Here is a 25,832-nt window from a genome sequence, read left to right as displayed (position 1 = left end):
CTGTGGAACAGCGGTGCTGCATGGAGCTCCAGTCCCTCTCCACTCCCTCATCAAGAGGGCGGTGGATCGAGGTTGACTGCACCTTCCATCGTACCTCACCTGAAGAGGACCACAAGCGGTGAATCTGATAGGGTAGGGGGGGGCTCCCGAGCGCACCACGGGCTCGGCCGCATTTAGCAGCCGGGCACCGCTAATTTAGTCCCCGGCTTCGGTCTCGGCTAGGCCATGTTCTGCCCACAGCGCGCGTCCCCGCCCACCGCTTCAGCGCTTTTCGCACACTGCGAGAAGCGCCTCTCAGCGGCCATCTTGGACGGAAGATAGAGATCCCAGTCTCTCTCAGGAGCCTCAGAACGCCACCAAATCAAGGAGTGCGTCCCTCTCCGGTCTAAGTGCGGCTTCCGGACACAGGACCTGGGTAGGTGCGCTGCACACTGACACAGGCACTCCTACTCCTGCACAGTGCTCTGCTCACTAGCTGCACAGGTGCCCCACAGCCCTGCACGGAGGTTAACCGACAACATGTCTCTGCATATACCCAAAAAGAAGAACTTCTCTTCCCCAGCAGAGGTTCAGACAACTGTTCCGACGACAGCTGCAGGCTCGTTTTCGGCCCTTTCGTGGATCTTACGCATGGCATTCCTCGGCCACTTCCCCTAGCTCTGGGCGCCACGCCGGCAGAGAGAAAAGCCCTCAGGCTCCATACAGGCCCAACCATTGCTGGAGGGGCCGCTCCACACAATCTAGGTCCAGGGGATCCAGACCCCAACCATCTTCTTCTAAATGACTCGTAATCTCTTCCGGACGACACCATCAAAGTAGGCGGACGCCTTCTCTTGTTTCGTCATGTCTAGCTCGCAGTCGTTCACGACGAGTGTGTCAGGGATCTGGTGTCCTCTGGTTACAAAATCGATTTTTCCTTCCCCCCTACAACCTGGTTTTTCACTTCCCTCCCGAAGCGGGAATGCACACTCGGGATTTTTCCCAGGCCATTCAGTCGCTCCGACAAGATAGAGTGATTATCCCTGTCCCAGAGGACGAAAGGTTCCACGGTTTTTATTCAAATCTGTTTATGGTCCCCAAAACGGATGGAACAGTAAGGCCCATCCTGGACCTAAAGCTCTTGAACAGATTTGTCAAAGTCCATCATTTCAGGATGGAATCTCTCCGTTCCGTCATTGCCTCGATGGAACAAGTTGAATTCTTAGCATCCATCAACATCCGGGATGCGTACCTCCACATCCCAATCTTCCCACCTCATCAGAGGTTCCTTCGCTTCGCCGTCGGCGAAGAACATTTTCAGTTCACGGCCTTGCCTTTCGGCCTCGCCTTTCGGCCTCACCACCGCCCCCAGAGTTTTCACAAAGGTCATGGCGGCTGTCATGGTCATTCTACCTTCTCGGGGTCTAGTCGTGCTTCCCTACCTAGACGACTTACTGGTCAAAGGCCCATCTTTCCGAGCCTGCAAGGAGTGCGTCCGCATTTCCTTGGATACTCTTTCTCGGTTGGGCTGGTTGATCAATCTAAAAAAGTCATCTCCTGTTCCAGCTCAATGGATCTCCTTCCTAGGCATGACCCTGGACACCTCCCTAGGGTTGGTGCTTCTTCCTCGGGACAAGGTCCTGGCTCTTCCACAGGGGGTCTGGAAGCTTCTTCAGCCGTCCCCTTGTTCCATCCGTTTTGGCATGAGGATTCTCTGGAAGATGGTGGCCGCAATGGAGGCAATTCCATTTGCGCAACTGCACCTCCGTCCCCTACAGCATGCTATGCTGGACGCATGGGACAGGAGTCCCTTTTCCCTCGACCGACTGTGTCCTCTCTCCCCTTGGTTCAAGCAGTCACTCCAATGGTGGATGCTCCGATCCTCTCTCCTCCAAGGGAGGTCCTTCCTCCCAGTCCATTGGCTGGTAGTCACTACCGACGCCAGCCTCCTAGGGAGCGGTCTTTCGCCATCACACTGCGCAGGGAACCTGGACTCATCACGAGTCTCGTCTTCCCATAAATATCCTGGAGATACGTGCGATTCAGCTGTCCCTAAAGCGGTTCCATCATCTTCTAGCAGGCCGCCCCATTCGTATCCAGTCGGACAATGCCACGGCTGTGGCTTATATAAACCATCAAGGGGGAACCCGCAGCAGAGCTGCAATGCGTGAGGTAGAGCACATCCTTCTCTGGGCCGAAAACAACCACTCATTCATATCGGCCGTTCACATTCCAGGAGTGGAGAATTGGGCCGCGGATTTCCTTAGCCGGCAAGGTCTTGCCTCAGGAGAGTGGTCTCACCATCAGGACATATTCCAACAGATTTGCCTTCGTTGGGGTACTCCGGACGTAGACTTGATGGCTTCCTGGTTCACTGCCAAGGTACCTCAGTTTGTGGCCCGGTCCCGGGACCCCATGGCAATCGGGGCGGACACGCTAGTCCTTCCTTGGAGTCTGTTTCCCCCCTTCCCCTGCTTCCCAGAGTAATCAGGAAGATCAGGGCAGAGGGTGTCCCGGTGATTTTCATCGCCCTGGATTGGCCTCGCAGGGCGTGGTATGCAGAGCTGGTCCAGCTCCTCGCAGACGTTCATTGGCGCCTACCAGATCGTCCAGATCTACTTTCTCAGGGCCCGATTTACCACCAGAACTCAGGGGCCCTGTGTTTGACAGCATGGCTGTTGAATCCTGGGTTCTGACTCAAGTGGGTTTTTCCCGTGAGGTAGTTTCCACCTTGCTCAATGCCCGAAAGCCGGTGTCACCGCGCATCTACCATCGGGTCTGGAGGATCTTCAATTGGTGCAGAAGCAGAGGTCGCCCTCTGATGGTTTTCAACATCCCTACCATCCTGGATTTCCTCCAATCCGGTCTGGACTTGGGGCTTTCGCCAAGTTCCCTTAAAGGGCAGGTCTCGGCTTTGTCAGTCCTTTTTCAATGGAAAATCGCTTCCAAGCCTCAGGTTAGAACGTTTTTTCAGGGAGTCTCTCACGTGGTGCCTCCCAACAGAGCGCCACTAGAGGCTTGGGACCTTAATCTGGTCCTAGGTGTCCTGCAGGAATCTCCCTTCGAGCATTTGCAGGACATCCCTCTATCTCTTCTTTCATGGAAGGTGACTTTCCTCGTCGCTATTACCTCGATCAGACGAGTCTCGGAGTTGGCTGCTCTTTCCTGTCGGACCCGTTCCTTACGTTCCACCGAGACAAGGTGGTCCTCAGACCGTCCCCTACTTTCCTCCCGAAGGTGGTGTCTTCCTTCCACCTCAATGAAGATATCGTACTTCCGTCTCTTTTCCCTACTCCAACGCACCATGTGGAGAAGGCTCTTCACTCCTTGGATCTTGTCAGAGCTCTCAGGAAGTACGTGTCCAGGACGGCATTTTTTCGTCAGATGGATGCTCTGTTCGTGCTCCCGGCGGGACACCGAAAGGGACTGGCTGCTTCTAAGACGACAATCGCCAGATGGATTCGATCGACCATTCAAGAGGCTTACCGCGTCAGAGGCAAGCCTATCCCTGCGGGCCGCAGGGCACACTCCACTCAGTCGGTGGGTGCTTCCTGGGCCATTCGGAATCAAGCGTATGCAGAACAGGTTTGCAAAGCTGCAACCTGGTCTAGCCTGCACACCTTTTTAAAGCATTACAATGTCCATACTCAGGCATCCTCAGATGCAAGCCTGGGTAGGCGTATGCTGCAGGCAGCGGTAGCGCACCTGTAGACAGGAGGTGCCATAAGTTTATACTTTTGGGTTATTATTTCCCACCCAGGGACTGCTTTTGGATGGTCCTGAGTCCCCCAATGTGGCGATGGAGAAATAGGGATTTTTGTGTACTCACTGTAAAATCCTTTTCTCCGAGCCACTCATTGGGGGACACAGCACCCACCCTTTTTTTTGGCTTGTTGCCTATGATGAGTGTTTTAGTCTTTGACATGTTATTACAGTTAAATCTTGTTAATCTCCTACTGCTTTGCTAGGAACTAGTATTATCTGGAGCCAGTGGGCGGTGTATACTGCAGAGGAGGAGCTAACCCTTTTTTGTATTTACTTAGTGTCAGCCTCCTAGTGGCAGCAGCATACACCCACGGTCCTGTGTTCCCCAATTAGTGGCCCGGAGAAAAGGATTTTACGGTGAGTACACAAAAATCCCTTTTTTTCTCATCTTTCAGGATACATCGGGGGCTTATCTACAGCATTACAGAATTCTGTAGATAAGCCCCTGATGCCGGTGGGCTTAGCTCACCTTCGATTTTGGGGGAGACAGGTTCCCTTTAAATAAAAAAAAAAAAAAAGAGCGTGGGTTCCCCCAGGTCACAGGTGGCGGTTCTCATGGTAACCTCTGTGTGAGATGACCTGTGAAATGCGGTAACCTTACTGATTTCACCTCTTGCAGCATGAGAAAGTTCTCGCTCTGCAAGTAGTGAAGTCAGTGAGGTTACCATGAGAACCGCCACCTGTGACCTGCAGTAACCCTTATTATGTCATCGCTCGTCACTGCAGCGGTGTTCTCACGCTTCTGTCAGTGTGTTCTGACCTTTTTAATAATTAGTAAAGGTTACGCAGACAGCTGTGAGCTGATATTAATAGGCTGGAAACCTTTATGGCTATTGAACCCTTCCCAGAATAATAGCATGGTGGTTAGTAAAAAATAAGGGGGACCCCACGCGGTTTTTTTTGTTTTATTCAATAAGTACAATTACAGAAAATTCCACAGGCAAAGCATTGATTGTATATCACACTGACCTATCTCTATGTTCCTCATTACTATCTCTATCTTTAAGCATATTTCATGCAGAACATACTTTAATTTCCATGCTTTATTTCATTCCATGCATTTCACACTTACAGCACACTGATACAGACAACACAAGGATGTCACATACGTACACACATAGACGGACCACGGATCTCACCTGTACTGGTTTATCCAGTATCGGAATCACCAGGACATGTGAAGGAGGCCATACTGTGAATGTCTCAGATACTCTCTAGAGGTGTATGACTGCAGCCCATACCAAGGGCTAACATCTGCTGGAAGAAATGCTGTGTGTGAAACTACCCTGTTGAAGGAAAACATTAGTAACAAATGCGACTGTATATGCGTCCTTTTGCATACCATGCTGTTGTAAGCAGGTTGCGGGATGCAATGAAAGAAGGCAGAGCAAGGGTTAACAAATTTAACAGTTTTAGGGTATGTGCACACGTCAGGATTTCTTGCAGAAATTTTCCTGACAAAAAACAGACATTTTCTGCAAGAAATCCGCAAGAAAACCGCACACGTTTTTGCCGCGATTTTGACGCGTTTTTGACGCGTTTTTTGTGCGTTTTTCCCAAATGCATAGAATTGCGGGGAAAACGCAGAAAATCCGCAAAAATAATGAACATGCTCATTTTTTTACCGCGATGCGTTTTTTTCGCGGAAAAAAACGCATCCATGTGCACAAAACATGCAGAATGCATTCTAAATGATAGAATGCATAATGTATGCGTTTTTAATGAGTTTTTATAGCGTTTTTAGCGCGAAAAAACATGAAAAAACCTGAACGTGTGCACATGGCCTTAATTTAGCAGGGGGTTATCGCCTCACAGGGAGATAAATGGTTAAATGAGGGTTAAACAGTTCAATGGCAAGCAATAGGCAAAGTTAATTAGCAATAAACAAGATAATGGCAGTTCTTTAAATTACTTATGTGTCAGAGGCTTCCCAGTTCACAACTGAAGCTTTGAAGTTAGCGGTGCCAACAATGGCTGGCACGGTGCTTTTCCAATGGGGTCCTGCAAACAACGGTCTGTCGTCTGGCGGCAGAGGTCGGTCTCCGGCACCTTCCACTGAGCCCCTAGTCCTTAAAGGGACACTGTCACCTGAATTTGGAGGGAACAATCTTCAGCCATGGAGGCGGGGGTTTTGGGTGTTTGATTCACCCTTTCCTTACCCGCTGGCTGCATGCTGGCTGGAATATTGGATTGAAGTTCATTCTCTGTCCTCCGTAGTACATGCCTGCACAAAGCAATCTTGCCTTGCGCAGGCATGTACTATGGAGGACAGAGAATGAACTTCAATCCAATATTCCAGCCAGCATGCAGCCAGCGGGTAAGGAAAGGGTGAATCAAACACCCAAAAACCCCGCCTCCTTGGCTGAAGATTGTTCCCTCCAAATTCAGGTGACAGTGTCCCTTTAAGGTGGTGCGGCCATAACAAACAGGGTCGCAGCACTGACAGTCCATCGTGGACTGGCAAGTGTCAACTGGCAAGGTAGGCCGCAAGTGTCTGTCCAGTACTGGGCTTTCTCTATTCGGCACATGCGCTGTACTCAGTCACGGAGCGCACGTGTCTCTCTCTGAACAGCTGAATGGCTGCTCTGCTCGGTTTGTGCTGCTCTGCGCATCCACTGATACCAGTAAGTCTCTCACACAGCTGTCCCAGATCTGTGCTCTGCTCTGTGGCCGGGAGCTTTCCCCAACTAACTCTCGCTTGGAGTACTCTGACCAACACGGGTGCTGCTGCGCGTCTATCAGTCTTGGGGAGCACACCTCAGGATCCTGCACCCGGCCCCCACTCCTCCACACGAGCACCGCACTCTGCTCAGCCGGGCACACGGCGCTCCGCACACACACTCTCTCACTGGGGCGCCCGCTGAAGTTCTGCTGGAGCACGGCTCCGCGCTGCCTCTCTCGCTGCAGAGCGTGCCGCACACCTGCCTCCGCTCTCACTGCTCATTTACTGTTTCTTCGCTCACTTTCTCCTCACTGCATGGCTTAGCCACACCCCCTCTTCCTGGGTCATGGGGCCTGTCCTGTCCCCTATTCTTTCCCCCAGGCAACATGGGACGGAGCCTCAGCAGTTCCGGACCCAGCATGACGCAGGCACCTGCACCCTGGTCTTCCTCCTTACACTGTTTCCATTGTGAAATACTTTTTTTTTTTGTAATGAAGTCCAGGATTTTCTGGTGAAAGCATGATACTATATGCAGCCATAATCTATTTATATAATTGCCTTGTAATGTTTTCATTTCCTGTTCTGTCCAGATGTCACCGTATCCCAGAATTCCAAGCAGAGGAAGTTCACTGACCGCCATACTGGGACACCCGAGTGATGGGTGTCTCAATATAGAAACTGCTGCTGGTACCAACCTATTGCGTGGTACCACCAGCGGAACTCCTTTGCACCACACACACACACTCTCTATACACCGTATACACCACACACACACACACACACACACACACACACACACACACACACACACTCACTCACTCACTCACTCACTCACTCTCACATTCACACACTCACGTTGCCTCTTGCGCGGTACCACCAGTGGAACACCATCGCGAACACGCTTTCGCCGGGATCAGCCGAATGATTCACTGACTGCCGCCATCTTTGTATGGGAGGAGTGCATGCGCAGTTTTAATGTGACCACCTCTATCTATCTGCACAAAGATGGCGGTGGTCTGATTTACTACACCTGCTTGAATTACGCTCTGGTGCAGTGAATCATTTCTGCTGATCCCTGTGGCAGATGCACGACGTGTCTACAGGCAGAGGAAGCCGGTCACATTAAAGCGGTTTTCCCACGAACGAAAGTTCATTTTAAAAATTGACTGTGTCTCACTGTGTATGGAGCATACCACATCTGGGCAGGGGAGGAAGCAAAAGACAATACTGACATTACAGCAGGGGATCACAGTGGATTCATTTTGTGAGGTAAAATATTTCACTGACTGTTTTTAAAAAATATTTTACCTCACAAAATGTATCCTCTGTGATCTCCTTCTGTAATGTCAATATTGTCTTTTTGCTTCCTCCCCTGCCCAGGAGCTGTGGTATGTTCTGTACACGGTCAGACACATACAGTTTTTAAAATGAACTTTTGTTTGTGGGAAAACCCCTTTAAAAAGCAAATATCAACACCAACAAGGTTCCTCCGAAAAAGTACACCAATGACAATGAAAGGATAACAGCAGAGGCACCACATCGAAGACAACAAAGGCAAATGAGAATCTTGAAGAGCAACAGCATCGCTGGGACAAAAACAATGCATATAAGCGTAGGCGTCAAGCACATGAGTCCCCTGGTGCAAAAGTCATTAGATTATCACAGGATGCCATTAGGCATCAACAGCGCCGCATGCCTGCCCCCATCGTGACATTACCACCCTCCTGATGAGATAGCATCAGGCCTCCATCTAGTGTGACTATAAATGAATAACATATGAACTACCTGCACCACATTTACTAGGCTTTATATTTACAAGGATCTGCACATTCTTATTTCTGCTTCATTTTTATTACAGCTAAATATGTTGATTCTAAGTTGCGCTCTGGGAACAAAGAAGCTACAGACGAAGAACTTGAGCGGTGCCTTGATAAAATTATGATCATTTTTAGATTCATTCACGGTATGTTGGTGACTTCATGCAATAAGCACTAGGCTAGTTTTTACTGACAATCTCAATCATGTAGATTCATTCTCTGATTCTCTGCTAAAGTAGTTTTTCACTAATATTTAACTTCCTTTCATATGTCCTAACTATTCATAAGAATGGATTTTCTAATATACACTGCTCAAAAAAATAAAGGGAACACTAAAATACCGCATCCCAGATATCTCTGAATGAAATATTCCAGTTGCAAATTATTATTCATTGCATAGTGGAATGTGTTCAGAACAATAAAACATAACAATTGTCAATGTAAATCAAAATGAATATCCCATGGAGGTCTGGATTTGGAATGATACTCAAAATCAAAGTGGAAAATCAAATTACAGCTGATCCAACTTCAGTGGAAATGCCTCATGACAAGGAAAAGATGCTCAGTATTGTGTGTGGCCTCAACATGCCTGAATGACCTCCCTACTGTACACCTGGGCATGCTCCTGATGAGGAGGCGGATGATCTCCTGAGGGATCTTCTCCGAGACCTGGACTAAAGCATCTGCCAACTCCTGGACAGTCTGTAGTGCAACGTGACGTTGGTGGATGAAGCGAGACATGACGTCCCAGATGTGTTCAATCGGATTCAGGTCTGGGGAACTGACGGGCCAGTCCATAGCTTCAATGCCTTCATCTTGCAGGAACTGCTGACACACTCCAGCCACATGAGGTCTGGTATTGTTCTGCATTAGGAGGAACCCAGGGCCAACCGCACCAGCATATGATCTCACAGGGGGTCTGAGGATCTCATCTCGGTACCTAATGGCAGTCAGGCTGCCTCTGGAGGGCTGTTCGGCCCTCCAACTAAATGCCACCCTGCACCATTACTGACCCGCTGCCAAACCGGTCATGTTGAAGGATGTTGCAGGCAGCACATTGCTCTCCACGGCGTCTCCAGACTCTGTCACGTCTGTCACATGTGCTCAGTGTGAACCTGCTTTCATCTGTGAAGAGCACAGGGCGCCAGTGGCGAATTTGACAATCCTGGTGTTTTGTGGCAAATGCCAAAGCGTCCTGCATGGTGTTGGGCTGTGCGCACAACCCCCATCTGTGGACGTCGGGCCCTCAGACCATCCTCATTGAGTCGGTTTCTAACCATTTGTGCAGACACATGCACATTTGTGGCCTGCTGGAGGTCATTTTGCAGGGCTCTGGCAGTGCGCCTCCTGTTCCACCTTGCACAAAGGTGGGAGGTAGCTGTCCTGCGCTGGTTTGTTGCCCTACTGCGGCCCCCTCCACGTCTCCTAGTGTACTGGCCTGTCTCCTGGTGGCGCCTCCAGCCTCTGGATATTACGCTGACAAACACAGCAAACCTTCTTGCCACAGCTCGCTTTGATGTGCCATCCTGGATGAGCTGCACTACCTGAGCCATTTGTGTGGGTTGTAGAGTCCGTCTCATGCTACCACAAGTGTGAAAGCACAACCAACATTCAAAAGTGACCAAAACATCAGTTAGAAAGCATTGGTACTGAGATGTGGTCTGTGGTCCCAACCTGCAGAACCACTCCTTTATTGAGGGTGTCTTGATAATTGCCAATAATCTCTATAATGATGTCTATTCCATTTGCACAACAGCATGTGAAATTGATTGCCAATCAGTGTTGCTTCCTAAGTGGACAGATTGATTTCACAGAAGTTTGATTTACTTGGAATTAGATTCTGTCGTTTAAGTGTTCCCTTTATTTTTTTTGAGCAGTGTACTTTCATTGCACATGCTGCTTCTATGAGTAAATCTCTGTGTCTGTCATGTAATCTTTTGTTGACATGCAGACACTTCTTCCTGTCTGTTCCGTTTTATTTCCCTAAAATCCGTGCGCAGGATCCAGACAGAGTGAGAAGAGCACGCCACTCTTCACCTAATAGAAGTGAAGCTCCCTTAAAATGATTGATCGGGTGTCTGAGCAACCAAGCTTAGCTGCCAATCATCTCTGTTCTCTGCACTAATCCTGCCAATTTTTGGGAGCGCCATCCCCTTCATTTGACAAGCAACTATAAAGCACATTTCGGCATTTGTTAATTGAAGGGGCTGCCACGTTTCGTTCAAAGCACAAGCAAGGTCGGTGCAGAGAACCATTAAATCTGTCATCTGAGCTTACCGGTTCCTGGTGGAGACTGACCATGCTGATGCTTTGGAGTGCAGAATGCAGATGTAGGTAAAATGGGCCCCGGTGAATTGGGCCTGCCATGAGAAGAATCAAACAAGCTTCTTGTCAGTGTTAGACTGACCGGTCTAATAACCTGGAATGCATAAATATTGCAGGGCATTACACACACTAGGTATCAGAAAAATGAAAGTTCATGTTCCCTAAAGGAGAAGTGTTTAAAAAAAAATTCTAATAAAAAATAATAGAACAAAAACAACTTGGAAAAATGTTCCACCAACAAATACGCAATTTTATGTAAAATCAAAAAAACACAATTGCTATCATCACATTCGAACGACAGTCTATAATGCAGTCTATTAATAATAATCCCTACAGTAAACACCATAACTAAACTGCAAAAAGTGGGGGGGAAAAAAACTCAAAAACCGTTGTATTTAAATAAAAATGTTGAAAAATCTTCAGGATTGTCAGTGAAAAAAATGTTGACTGTGAGGCAGAAGCAGAGTCCCCACTCTGCACATTGATTTCCCAGTGGTGGTTTTCAGGAAAATGAATTGTGATTTTTGGGGGTTTTGTGTGGAATTATGTCCTTTTGCCTTTTTTTTTCCCCTCTGTTTTTCTGTGTTGTTCCAATACACACAAAGGAAATAAACATGTGTATAACAAAACAAAATCTGTGAAGTACCACTGGGATCAAGAGGGTGTAGTTTCCAAAATGTAGTCACTAGTGATGAGCGAGTGTACTCGTTGCTCGGGTGGTCTCCCGAGTATTTTTGGCTGCTCGGAGATTTAGTTTTCATCACCTCAGCTGAATGATTTACAGCTATTAGCCTGCTTGATTACATGTGGGAATTCCCTAGCAACCAGGCAACCCCCACATGTATTCAGGCTGGCTAATAGTCACTAGTCTGGTTTCTGCTGTTTTGGGGGCTCTGCAAATGTAACATCACTTCCACAATCTATTCCAGCCACGTTTACACTCCAAAAATCAAACACCGCTCCTACCTTCCGAGTCTTGCTGTTTGCGCAAACAGTAGTTTCCAACCACATATGTCATATATCAATGTACCCAGGACAATTTGTGGGGTCTATTTTCTAATTTTACCTCTGTGATAATGGAAAATTTGGGGCTAAAGCAGCATTTCATTAAAAAAAATTACAATTTCTCCTTTGCCTCATTGGGGGACACAGGACCATTGGTGTATGCTGATGCCACTGGGAGGCTGACACTAAGTGAATATTAAAAAATTAATTCCTCCTCCTCTGTAGTATACACCTACCACTGGCTCTAGCCGAACTAGTTCATGCTTAGTGTCTGTAGGAGGCTTATGGGTCTGGTCTTCAGACCACAATTTCTATTTTTACTTTTTATTTTTTATTCCTTATAATGGATTACAGAGGGCGACAGATCCCTTCAGGATTCCGATCTCCCCAAACCGACAACAGGCGGGAACGTGGAGTGTTGCCTCCACGTACCCCCTCCAGCACTGTTAAAAGTTATACCTGAGCTTCTCTAGGGGTGACTGTTCCCTTCAGGGTTCCGATCTCCCCACACCAACAACGGACGAGAACATAGAGTGTCGCCTCCATGTACCCCCTTCTGAGCCAGACTTATTTAAGCCGGACCAACAGCCCTGCTCCATCCTAAGGGAGTCAACCCCTAGGATGTCCAGAGGCACTTATGGCATCCGTGCGGCCCCCACTGCATCACCACTGACGAACAGCGGCAATGGAAGGAGGCGGACGGTCCCTCTCCACCTCACAGACAACAGGATGGTGGATGGAGGGTTCCTGGCACCGTCCACATTGCAACAACGCTGAAGCCCAGTCATCCGCAGCGGCGCCATACCGGGATGTGCACCGCTGGTAAGAGAGTCCAGGCAGGTGGTGGGCCCCTGCAACAGATTCTCAGTACAAGTGCCTGTCATATGTGGGACTGAAAAATGGGCCTTTTGTGGCGCAGCATCGGTGTCTGGGCAGATTTATGTGCACAGGGTGTCTGGGCCCTACACGTGGTGCGCAGCCCCCACCGCAAACATGACTCGCAAATGCCTGCGTTATTTTTTCTCAGAGCTCCTCTGATTGTGTCTGGCTGCAGTGCGCTCTCTCCCGTGGCGTCCCCCTCCCTCGGGTAATGCTCCTGCCGGCCACAGAAATTTAGGCCCCGGCTTGGGCCTATACATGGAGCAATCCCGAGGTTCCGCCCACCGGATGATGTTGCACCCATATCCCTGCCCCCGAACTAGCGCTTCTCACTCACTGCAAGACTTCCGCACGCCACAGCTCCCTGTTGCCATCTTTATCCACCCGGCCGGCTCTCCTCAGCTGGTGCGGTGCCAATGAAATGCCAGTGGCTGTCATAAAGGGGTACAGCGAAACGGCAGCACTATCGGGCAATATTACCTAGGTAGGAGTCCTGACCCTCCAGCAGACACAGCAGCCCATATTGGCCTTTCCCTGCTGTTCCTTTGGCGTCCCTATTGGAGAATATTTGGGATATTGGCGGTATAGGATGGCAACATACTGTGGTGCATTATAGCTCTCCCGAATCTAAAATTGGGTAACAGGTACATACGGTGTATTCCATTTCATGTACTACCTGCCAGACTCTGTTGCTGCGGGGACATAGTACCCTTCTGTGCAGGGACGGTGATCCCGAATGAATTCAGGAGTCCTCCTCTGCTACCGAACCAAATGTACCCAGCCCCCCTGAGCAGGCTTCGTCGCTGTTGCCGTCCATGACGCCACTGACCAAAAATCGACAGCCTTATTGGCCGGGGCCTTCGCCAGTCTGTCTCAGAGGATTCCTCCACTTCAGATTTCAGAAGGGCAACGGATCCCTTAAGGGCTTCGGTCTCCCCAAACCTACACCAGGCGGGAACGCGGAGTGTTGTCTCCACGTATCCCTTCTGGCATCGTTGTTTTTTGTTATAGGCATACCATGTTATTCCAGGTCGACAAATCCCTTCAGGGTATCTTCCCCTTCACACCAGCTACGCATGGGAACGTAGAGTGTCTCCTCCTCTTACCCACCTCTGCATCCAGGTTCATACCGCCCTTTTTCCCAGCGCCGGTCCAACAGCCCTTACTCATCCTCAGCCAGTTAGCCCCCTTGGATGTCCAGAGGCATTTACCGTGTCCATGCAACCTCCTTTCTATTGGCCCTGATGAACACCGGTGATGGCAGGGAGATGGACGGTCCTTCTCCCCTCTTCTGAATCAGAGTGGGTAGATGGAAGGCTACAATATAGTTCGCCGGCACTGAGAGCGACCGGACATACGCTTCACAAGTCAGAAGCTTATAGAGGGGAGACACCCTTTCCCCTGATTGCAGAAGAAATGGGAAGAATCCCCTCCGATTGATCCGCCTGTCACCGCTTGGCCTCAAAATCCATTCGGTCCTTACCAGATGGTTCCTCAATTAATGCCCTCACGGACCAGCAGATAGAGAACCTGGGCCGTTGGTTTTTTTTCGTGGCTTCGGGCTCAGCACTCCCCCCTTTTTTTTGTCGCGGTGTGGGTATCTATTGCTATGGTCTCTTGCACCAATACCCTGAGCAGGACCATATAGGACACTGACCTTCCTCTAGAAGCAGCAGGACTATCCAATCAGATTTCCTTGGCCGGGGAATATCTCTTGTACGCGTCCCTACACTCTGCTCTATGCTGTGCTTACAGCCGCATCTGCCATCACCATCCGACGGACACTGTGGCTCAGGGATGGCGAACGGATGCTGCGTCCAAAAAGTCCTTGACGACTCTGCCCTACCAGACCGGGTGCTTAATTCAGTGAGAAGCCGTATTAGCTTATCTATGACGCTACAGGAGAAAACAAAATTTCCTCCCTAGCAAATGTCTAGGCGTCTTTTTCATCAACAGGAACGCTTCTAGTCCTTTCGAAGGCTGACGTGTATTCCTGTCTTGTCGTATCTGGCTCTCCGTCTTTCATGACGAATGAGCCAGTCTCCTGGTGTCTTCTGCATACAAGACAGTGTTTCCTCCCGGCCTACAGCACAGTTCATCCCTGAAGAAAGAATGACAGAGCGGTATGACCCATCCTGGACCTGAAGCTACGCAACAAGTTCGTCAGGATCCTTCGAGGGAGCTTCTTCTGCTCTGTCATCACTTCAGTGTAGAAGACGGAGTTCCCTAGCATCCATCGATATACGGGATGCTTACCTTCATATCTCGCTCTTTCCGACTCTCAAAGGTTCCTGCGTCTCGCCGTCCGAGAGGAACATTTCAAATTTAAGGGTATATGCACACGTTGCGGATTTGGCTGCGGATCCGCAGTGGATTGGATGCTGCGGCTTCGCAGCAGTTTTCCATCCGGTAACCGTAAACCTATGGAAAACAAAATCCATAGTGCACATGCTGCGGAAAACACCATTCGGAAACGCTGCTTTGTATTTTCTGCAGCATGTCTATTCTTTGTGCAGATTCCGCTGCGTTTTACACCTGTTCCTTTATAGGAATCCGCAGGTGGTAAAACGCAGGTGAACTCTGCACAAAAATTCTGGAAATGAGTGGTAAATCTGCTGGTAATCCGCAGGGAAAATGCAGTGTGTTTTACCTGCAGATTTTTCAAAAATTGAGCGGAAAAATCCGCACAGAAATCCGCAACGTGTGTACATAGCCTAAGGCTTTGCCCTTTGGCCTCACCATCAATCCCAGGATGTCCACAAGGGTCATGGCGGTTGTCATGTCCATTCCTCCTGATCATGGGGGCTGTCTTTCCAAGCCTGTGCGTAGGCGTCCGTATCCCTTTGGACACTTTTTTCCCATCTGGGCTGATAGACTTAAACAAATCTTTCATGGTCCAGGCTAATCAGGTATCCCTTTTAGGAATGACCCTACACACCTCCCGATGGTTGGTAATTTTCCCTCTAGACAAGTTCATAGCCCTCCAAGAGGAGACTCGGGCACTTTGTCACCCTTTTCTTCACTATAGGTTGGGACAGGAATCCATTCTCTTTCCACCGTCTATGCCGCTTGTCTCCAATCACACGGCAGAGTGGCACTGGTCACATCGGGAGTCGCCCCTTTCAATCAACGGCTTGGAGATCCAGTCAATTCGGTTGTCCCTGAGCCAGTTCCATCACCCCCTGGTGTGTCACCCCATGCGAACATAGTTAGATAATGCCACAGCTGTGGTGTATATCAATTATCACTGAACCATCTGCAGCATGGCGGCAATGCGTGAAGTGGGACACATTCTCCACTGGGTCGAGATGTCACACTGTCTTCTTAGTGGTTCACATCCTGAGAGTGAAAAGCTGGGCGCCAGACTTCCTCAGCCGTCAGGGTCTTGTCTCGGGAGAGTGGTCACTTCATCCAGAGGTGTTCCATCAGATTTGTCATTGCTTGGGGACTCTGGATGGGGACCTGAGTGCATTATGGCTAAACCCCAAAGTACCCAGGCTCATAGCTGGCCCCAGGACCCAGAGGTCATTGGGGCGGTTACACCTTCTGTTCGTGGCGTAAGATTCATCCTCCATTATTTCTGAGGGTCATTGGGACGATCAAGGCAGCAGGGATTCCAGCGATCCTTGTCTCTCTGGACTGGCCTCGCCGAGCGTGATATACAGAGTTGGCTCAGCTCATCGTCTACGCCCCCTTTCGGCCACTGTATTGACTAGATTGGCTCTCCCAGGGCCCGATCTGCCACCACAGCCCTGTTCTTACTGGCCTGGCCGTTGGATCCTGGGTCCTAACCAGAGTTGGATTCTCTCATGAGATGCTTTCCTCTGTTTCACGCTCTGAAACCTGCTTCGGGGCGCATTTATCGGAGCACATTTTTCACCTCACCTGGAAAGCGGTTTTTGCAGGGTGCAGGGATCGCCGTCGTTCCCCTGCCTTCTCCGTTCTGACCTTATCAGTTTTGCTTCAGCGCTGGATTGTTTCTAAGCTACAGGGGTAGACTTTCTTTTAGGGGGCCTCCCTACAGAGGGCCGTTGGACGTTAGGGACCCTATCTTGGTCCTGGGCGTTCCGCAGGAGGTTCCGTTTGAGCCGCTGACTCTCCTTTCTTGGAAGGTCATTGTCCTGGTTGTGGTACCTTCGATCAGGCGGAGATCAAAGCTAGTCACTCTTTTAGTCGAGTTCCTTTTCTCATTTTTCACCAAAATAGGGTGATTCTCCAACTGTTCACGTTCTTTTTACCCAAGGTGGTCTCTTCCTTTTTTTTAACGAGGACATAGTCCTGCCCTTGTTTTGACCAGCACCAATACTCCGTTTTGAAAGGGCACTCCACACTCTAGATCTCATGAGGGCTCTCAGTAGATACATCTCCCAAATGGAGTTCTTCCACAAGACGGATGCCTTATTCGTTCTTCCTGAGGGTCACAGGAAGAGACTAGCCATGCCCAAATCCACAATAGCCAGGTGGATACACTCGACTATTCATGACTCCCACTGCACCAGAAGCAAGCCTATTCCAGTGGTATTAGGGCACACTTCGTTAGGTGGATATTTCGTGGGCCATTCGGCACCAGGTGTCAGAGGTCCAGTCTGCGCACCGTCTCGAGGCACACTCAGCCTTCAGCAGATGCGAGTCTGGGAAGATGGATCTTTCAGACGGCGGTAACGCATCTCTGGGCAGTTGGTGCTTGAGGTTGTCTGTCCTGTCGGTTCCCACCCAGGGACTGCTTTGGGACGTCCCATAGTCCTGTGTCCCCCAATGAGGTGAAGGAGAAACGGATTTTTGTGTACTCATCGCAAAATCCTTTTCTCCGAGCTACTCATTGGGGGGACACAGCACCCACCCTATTGGCCTGATGGCTATGTTTGTTCTTTGGTTTGACATGTTGTATCCGTATTTGATGATTTTGATCTCTGAACTGGTTCGGCTGGAGCCAGTGGTAGGTGTATACTGCAGAGGAGGAGTTAATTTTTTTTATATTCACTTAGTGGCAGCCTCCTAGTGGCAGCAGCATACACCCATGGTCTTGTGTCCCCCAATGAGTGGCTCAGAGAAAAGGATTTTACGGTGAGTACACAAAAATCCCTATTTTCATTTTTTCTTTCCACATTGTATTAATTGCTGTGATGCACCTGAAGGGTTAATAAACTTTATGAATGTAGTTCTGAAAACTTTGAGGGATGCAGTTTTTAAAATGGAGTCTTGTTTGTGAGTTTTCTGAACAGACTCCTCAAAATTATTTCCAAAGTGGTCCCTAACAAAAACAGCTTTTTTAAGTTTAATTGGAAAAAAAATGAATATTTACTGGTAAAATGTTATTACTTCTAACGTCTTAACACAAAAAAGTTGTTAAAAAATGATACTGACATAAAGTAGACATATGCTAATGCTAAGTGTTAGTCATACCACACAAATTAGTTAATAATTATCTGCTTTATGGGCATAAAAATTCAGAGTTCAAAAGTTTTTTTTTTTTTTTTTTTAAATTGTCAAATTTGAGATTTTCATAACCAAATGCAAATCACATTGACCTAAATTTACTGCTAAATAAAGTACAATGTGTTGTAAGTAAACCCTCTCAGCATCACGAAGCATGAGGAGGCATTCCAGAGTTATTACCACAGATAGTGACACATCAGGTTTAAAACATTTGGCCCAGTCATGAAGGTGGAAACTGTCCTTGGACTGTAAGGGGTTCAAATAAGATTTTGGTGTTTTCCTCACCTTAATGTACAAATTGTCGTTTTCATTTTTTTTTTTTTTTTTACAGGTAAAGATGTGTTTGAGGCTTTTTATAAGAAAGACCTGGCTAAAAGACTGTTGGTGGGAAAGAGTGCATCTGTTGATTCGGAGAAATCAATGTTATCTAAGCTTAAACATGGTATGTATGAATGTTTGTAGCGGGGGCAAATATGTGACTCTTAATTATTGGGGTCAGTTAGTCAATATGTGTATGCGCAATATGTACAATTGGGGACAGAAGCATTTGGACAGTGATAACTCTAAGCTACTTAAAGTGGATTTGAAACAATTTCATGAAGATGTGATTGAAGTATAAGCCGTCAGCTCTAATTCTAGGGGTAGTACAAAATACCTGCATTAACCATATAGAACCTTCATTTTCACAAGCTCAAAAGTTAATGGACAATTGACATCTAAGCTTCTAAATCAGGCATGTTACTCTCAAATGAAGGGGGCAAGACTGTTGCATCTGTATTTGGAAAGTTTTCATGGGAACTCTCATTATTTGGTGCAGAGAGGTAATGCAGGCTTGAAGGGAATCTGTCAGTAGGATCAACCCTCATAAGCCATCTATGTGGAATAAGACATCAGATCACATATATGAAAGTATCATTTTATTCAGCTTCTTATGACCTACATGCCCATGTAAACGGCTTAGGAGGGTGAATCCTACTAACAGGTTCCCTTTGTACCAGAGTGATGGGAAGAGAACACTGTGAAGAAGGAAAGTAATGGCTCATGATCTCAAGTATGCGAGATCATCTGCCTGGCGTGGAAAAGGGATTGTTATGGCATTGGCGTGTCTGCCAATGTAAGTGGGCTACTGGTGTTAACTCAAGATGGTTCTCTGGATAGAAAGAGTAAAATACATTGTGAAGTAAATGAAGCTATACATTCTTCTCAGATTTATTGAAATGCTGCAAAATTGATAAGACAGTGCCTCACAATACAGATATATAATAACCTATACATAATTTTTTGTGCAATTGGAATTTAGCTTCTGAAAATGGCAAGGCTTTGTAAAAATAGCTGGAATTCCTATTAGAAAAAAAAACGCCTTTGAATTAAAGTTGAAAATTAACTTAAAGGGAACCTGTCACCCCCAAAATCGATGGTGAGGTAAGCTCACCGTCATCAGGGGCTTATCTACAGCATTCTGTAATGCTGTAGATAAGCCCCCGATGTAACCTGAAAGAGGAGAAAAAGAGGTTAGATTATACTCACCCAGGGGTGGTCCCGCTGCGGTCCGGTCAAATGGGTGTCTCAGGTCCGCTCCGGCGCCTCCTGTCTTCATTCCATGACGTCCTCTTCTGGTCTTCACACCGCGGCGCAGGCGTACTTTGTCTGCCCTGTTGAGGGCAGAGCAAAGTACTGCAGTGCGCAGGCGCCGGGCCTCTCTGACCTTTCCGGCGCCTGCGCACTGCAGTACTTTGCTCTGCCCTCAACAGGGCAGACAAAGTACGCCTGCGCCGGAGCCGCGGCGTGAAGACCAGAAGAGGATGTCATGGAATGAAGATGGGAGGCGCTGTTCCGGACCTGAGACACCCATCGGAGCAGGACCGCCCCTGGGTGAGTATAATCTAACCTCTTTTTCTCCTCTTTCAGGTAACATCGGCAGCTTATCTACAGCACTACAGAATGCTGTAGATAAGCCCCTGATGACGGTGAGCTTACCTCACCATCGATTTTGAGGGTGACAAGTTCCCTTTAATGGGTATTCCCATCTCAAAGTTCCTATCCCAATATGTATTAAGTGTATTAATAATAGCAAATACCTTGAATTGAAAATTATCTAGTTCTCCTGATGTACTATGTCGCATACCCCATGTGCAGGGCATTGCAGTGGCGTAGGTATCCACGGTTACTACCACTTATATAGCGGACAGTAAGGGCTGATTCATACGTCAGTGATTTTTAATTAGTGTTTGTATGCCAATACCAGGAGTGAAACGCAGAACAGGTGTCAATCTTTTAATACTTTTTCACTGCATGTTTCACTCCTGGTTTTGGCATACAAGCACTGATGAAAAATCAATGATAATCAACTTGATAAGTCAAGTCAGCGGCGCAACAATGCGACTTGTCTGACCTGTAAGTCACCACTTCCCCAGAGGCAGCGCAACCGTGCACTCCTAAATATCAATGATAACATTTTAACTTCAAGAATAGTTCCACTTTCACCATGTAGATGTAAATACTATGGCTGAAGATTCTGTACACTGAAGTCCTCACCATTATGTGAAGCATTTTGCAGAATGGTAGGAATCTGACGTGTCTTTTCAGTGAGACTTACCAAAGTGGATTCCTTTCATTATGCATTTTTCACTTTAGATCACATTCCCAACGTTGCCCTGGCAATTACTTTTTCTGTTTTTAACACACCAAAATCATACGATAGAAGCATTTATCCTTTAGTAGAATTAGTTCATTTAAAAAAAAAAAATAAAAGAAACACATGCCTTGGAAATGACTGTGTAAATGAGTACAATGCCGAGGTTTTTCCCTCTCAATTAGTAGATCCGTTTTCCATATGACTTCTCACCTGTAACCATGTCACTTCTGTCTTTTATATATTTCTGAGTATAACTATTGGCACAATTTCTCTCGTCTGTGGCATGACATCAGTCCAAGGCCCCGATCCAGAATTGTGGCGTAAAACTGTTTAAAATAGTTACACCAAAAATTGTGACCTTGGTGTTTTCACATCAGTTTTACCAAATATTTAAAAAGCTCATCGTGGAGGGCGAAGTTTAGCGATGAGGGGGTCAAAGCTGAGTGCAACTAACATCATAATTTGTGATGTAATTACTATAGATATGTACTCCAGTCCCAATTACACTGGCAAAGAGAAGCTGAAAGAGGTGCCAAATGAATTAAAAGGTGCATGACTCTTAGTAATTTTGGCACATCTTACTCCATCACACACTAAAGGTACCTTCAGACTGAACAATTTAACAACGATATCGCTAGCGATCCGTGACGTTGCAGCGTCCTGGATAGCGATATCGTTGTGTTTGACACGCAGCAGCGATCTGGATCCTGCTGTGACATCGTTGGTCGGAGCAGAAAGGCCAGAACTTTACAGGTCCTTCTCAAAAAATTAGCATATAGTGTTAAATTTCATTATTTACCATAATGTAATGATTACAATTAAACTTTCATATATTATAGATTCATTATCCACCAACTGAAATTTGTCAGGTCTTTTATTGTTTTAATACTGATGATTTTGGCATACAACTCCTGATAACCCAAAAAACCTGTCTCAATAAATTAGCATATTTCACCCATCCAATCAAATAAAAGTGTTTTTTAATAACAAACAAAAAAACCATCAAATAATAATGTTCAGTTATGCACTCAATACTTGGTCGGGAATCCTTTGGCAGAAATGACTGCTTCAATGCGGCGTGGCATGGAGGCAATCAGCCTGTGACACTGCTGAGATGTTATGGAGGCCCAGGATGCTTCAATAGCGGCCTTAAGCTCATCCAGAGTGTTGGGTCTTGCGTCTCTCAACTTTCTCTTCACAATATCCCACAGATTCTCTATGGGGTTCAGGTCAGGAGAGTTGGCAGGCCAATTGAGCACAGTAATACCATGGTCAGTAAACCATTTACCAGTGGTTTTGGCACTGTGAGCAGGTGCCGGGTCGTGCTGAAAAATGAAATCTTCATCTCCATAAAGCATTTCAGCCGATGGAAGCATGAAGTGCTCCAAAATCTCCTGATAGCTAGCTGCATTGACCCTGCCCTTGATGAAACACAGTGGACCAACACCAGCAGCTGACATGGCACCCCACACCATCACTGACTGTGGGTACTTGACACTGGACTTCAGGCATTTTGGCATTTCCTTCTCCCCAGTCTTCCTCCAGACTCTGGCACCTTGATTTCCGAATGACATGCAAAATTTGCTTTCATCAGAAAAAAGTACTTGGGACCACTTAGCAACAGTCCAGTGCTGCTTCTCTGTAGCCCAGGTCAGGCGCCTCTGCCGCTGTTTATGGTTCAAAAGTGGCTTTACCTGGGGAATGCGGCACCTGTAGCCCATTTCCTGCACACGCCTGTGCACGGTGGCTCTGGATGTTTCCACACCAGACTCAGTCCACTGCTTCCTCAGGTTCCCCAAGGTCTGGAATCGGTCCTTCTCCACAGTCTTCCTCAGGGTCCGGTCTCCTCTTCTCGTTGTACAGCGTTTTCTGCCACATTGTTTCCTTCCAACAGACTTACCATTGAGGTGCCTTGATACAGCACTCTGGGAACAGCCTATTTGTTGAGAAATTTCTTTCTGGGTCTTACCCTCTTGCTTGAGGGTGTCAATGATGGCCTTCTTGACATCTGTCAGGTCGCTAGTCTTACCCATGATGGGGGTTTTAAGTAATGAACCAGGCAGGGAGTTTATAAAAGCCTCAGGTATCTTTTGCATTTGTTTAGAGTTAATTAGTTGATTCAGAAGATTAGGGTAATAGGTCGTTTAGAGAACCTTTTCTTGATATGCTAATTTATTGAGACAGGTTTTTTGGGTTATCAGGAGTTGTATGCCAAAATCATCAGTATTAAAACAATAAAAGACCTGACAAATTTCAGTTGGTGGATAATGAATCTATAATATATGAAAGTTTAATTGTAATCATTACATTATGGTAAATAATGAAATTTAACACTATATGCTAATTTTTTGAGAAGGACCTGTATTTCGTCGCTGGATCTCCCGCAGACATCGCTGAATCGGAATGTGTGACGCCGATTCAGCGATGTCTTCACTGGTAACCAGGGTAAACATCGGGTTACTAAGCGCAGGGCCGCGCTTAGTAACCCGATGTTTACCCTGGTTACCAGTGTAAATGTAAAAAAACACAAACACTACATACTTACATTCCGGTGTCTGTCCCCCGGCGCTCTGCTTTCCTGCACTGTCAGCGCCGGCCGTCCGTAAAGCACAGAGGTGACGTCACCGCTCTGCTTTACGGCCAGCCGGTGCTCACAGTCAGTGCAGGAAGCAGAGCGCCGGGGGACAGACACCGGAATGTAAGTATGTAGTGTTTGGTTTTTTTTTTTTACTTTTACACTGGTAACCAGGGTAAACATCGGGTTACTAAGCGCGGCCCTGCGCTTAGTAACCCGATGTTTACCCTGGTTACCAGGGGACTTTGCATAGTTGGTCGCTGGAGAGCTGTCTGTGTGATAGCTCTCCAGCGACCTCACAGGGACGCTGCAGCGATCGGCATCGTTGTCTAGATCGCTGCTGCGTCGCTAAATGTGACGGTGCCTTTAACCAAGACTGGAGTGCAAAACACCTCCCTTGATGAATAGGCCTTTTTGAGTGCCTTTAGTGACAGCAGCTTATCTGTGTATGTTGCTGTTGTCACAAAATCTTATCTAGAGATATAAATGGAGGAGATAAAATTGTGCAAAGTAGGGTCTTATCCAAAAGTAAAAATGGTATCAGTGTATGCTGACCTGATCCCAGGTTGTATGGCTGCTGCAGATCCACGGGTGATTTCAGCTGAGAAATATGTAACATATGGAAAACTTGTGGTCTGTATCCGCTCTGCCGGGTAATGAAGAAACCTCAAATGCCAGAGATAATGTAAAAAAATTTTTTTTTCAATTTTTATATTCTTTTCGAAGTGTAGCCCACTTCTTTGCCAGGAAACAAAAACCTATATCCGGCATTTGATGTTTCTTCATCACCTGGCAGCATGGACACAGACTACAAACTTCCCAATTTTTACAAAAATCTTGTCTCTGCAGTTTCCTGTTTAAAGTGCAAAGCTATCTCTAACCCATCATGTTCTTCCCTGCAGTCGACTGCAATTTGCACACTGCCCTTGACTTCAACTCGGTTGCATGGGCACACGCTGCTGCCTGTCACAGAAAAGCCTGTGCCTCATAGTGGTCACATTAGTTGGTAGTGCTGGACACCTGTTATATGAAGGCCCAACTATCGGATAAAATAACTCGAAACACCGCCGCCTTGGTTCTAAACAATGATGGTGTATCACCTGTCTGCTTCAACTATTGCTTATGATTAACGAGAATCTGTCCTGTTGAGGTTGGTATCTGCTCTGCAGACAGGATGTTATAGAGCAGCAGGAGCTCAGCAGATTTGTATGCATTTTTGTGGGAAATCCTTGCTTTTTGTCATTGAAATCCCTGGTGTCTGTATGCATAAGTCCACGGGACGGTCCTACTCAGTGATTGACAGTCTTAGGCTTCTTTCACATTTCCGTCTTTTGCAGACCGTCACAATGCGTTGTTCTGTGAAAAAAAACGCATCCTGCAAAGTTGCCCGCAGGATGCGTTTTTTTCCCCATAGACTTGTATTATCGACAAATTGCGATGTATGGACACACGTTCCATACGTCGTGCACTGGATGCGTCGGTATTTGGCGGACCATCGTATCAAAAAAAGATTCAAGGGAACGTTTTTTCGTACGTTGTGTCCTGCATTTTTTACTGCGCAGGCGCAGCCGGAACTCCACCCCCTCCTCCCTGGGACTTTACATTGGACAGCGGACGTGTTGAAACAGTGCGTCCGCTGCTGACGTCACTCACAAATTCACAAACTTCCGTCGGTACGTCGCGCCGACGCTTTGCGACGGCCGAGTACCGACTGAAATGTGAAAGAAGCCTTAGATGTATGACTGTGCATGTCGATAGCTGTCTGTCACTGAGTAGGCCCGCCCACTGTAGTCATGTATGAGTTAAATTGAATCTTCCCTACAAACCTATATATCATTTAACTTCTCCTTGTCCAAAGATCAGACTGTATGTACATTGTAACAGGTTTCCTTTGAATATTTCCTGATGGAAACCTGCAGCTTTCCAAGATCCTGCTTAAAATTTGGAATTGTAGGTATCCAATTAGGTTCAGAGATATTTTGGTGACCGAATCTCCATGATTTGGGCTCTGCATACCACTATTTTTCATTTAAAATAAAATAACTGAGATGCAATTGAAGTGTAAACTTTTAGGTTTAACTAAAGGACTTGAAAACAGATATCCTGTGAAATGACTGCCTGAAGTCTGGAAGCCATGGATGTCACTAAAACGCTGGGTTTCCTGCTTTGTGATTCTTTGTCAGGCCTATACTGCAGCAGACTTCAGTTGTTGCTTATTGCAGGTATTTCTGCCTTGTCTTACACATGTAATGTGGCTGCTCGATGGGGTTGAGATATAGTGATTGACTCGGCCATTGCAGAATATTCCACTTCTTTTCCTTCAAAAACTCCTGGTTTGCTTTCACAATATGTTTTGGCGTCATTGACCATCTGTACTGTGTAGAACCGTGCAATCAGCCTTGCTCCATTTGGTTGAATCTGAGCAGCAAGTATAGTCCTGTACACTTCAGAATTCAGACGGCTGTTTCTGTCTTCAGTCACATCATCAATAAACACTAGTGGACATGAGTAAGAACCATGCAGGTTTGAAACGGGTCATCCTTTCTCTAATTTTTTGTGTCCCCTTTTCCAACTCCTATTCAATATGTTTTAATTGATTTTCAGTAAATGTGAAGTGTTAATGTTTAAAATTTTTATTTTTGGATTTTTTCTATTGCACTAGTGACCCAGTGCCATGGGAAGCCATGCATGCCCATGCCATCATACTGAGCCATCCCAAGCCTTCTCCAACCTTTCTTCTTCCCATCATTCTGG

At 47.1% G+C, this 25,832-nt stretch overlaps 1 protein-coding gene across 1 annotated transcript in view; it reads left to right on the top strand.

Annotated features, from left to right (window-relative positions):
• The window catches only part of CUL4A (cullin 4A), a 101,493-nt gene that overhangs the window by 57,750 nt on the left and 17,911 nt on the right, over positions 1-25,832 (top strand). Inside the window, exons 13-14 of the mRNA XM_069757887.1 lie at positions 8,265-8,369; positions 18,200-18,310. Coding sequence (XP_069613988.1) covers positions 8,265-8,369; positions 18,200-18,310 — 216 coding nt within the window. The remainder of the gene's footprint in view (positions 1-8,264; positions 8,370-18,199; positions 18,311-25,832) is intronic.

The sequence above is a fragment of the Ranitomeya imitator genome, chromosome 3 (assembly GCF_032444005.1).
Source record: "Ranitomeya imitator isolate aRanImi1 chromosome 3, aRanImi1.pri, whole genome shotgun sequence".
NCBI lineage: Eukaryota > Metazoa > Chordata > Amphibia > Anura > Dendrobatidae > Ranitomeya > Ranitomeya imitator.
This window is presented reverse-complemented; position numbering and strand designations above follow the sequence as displayed.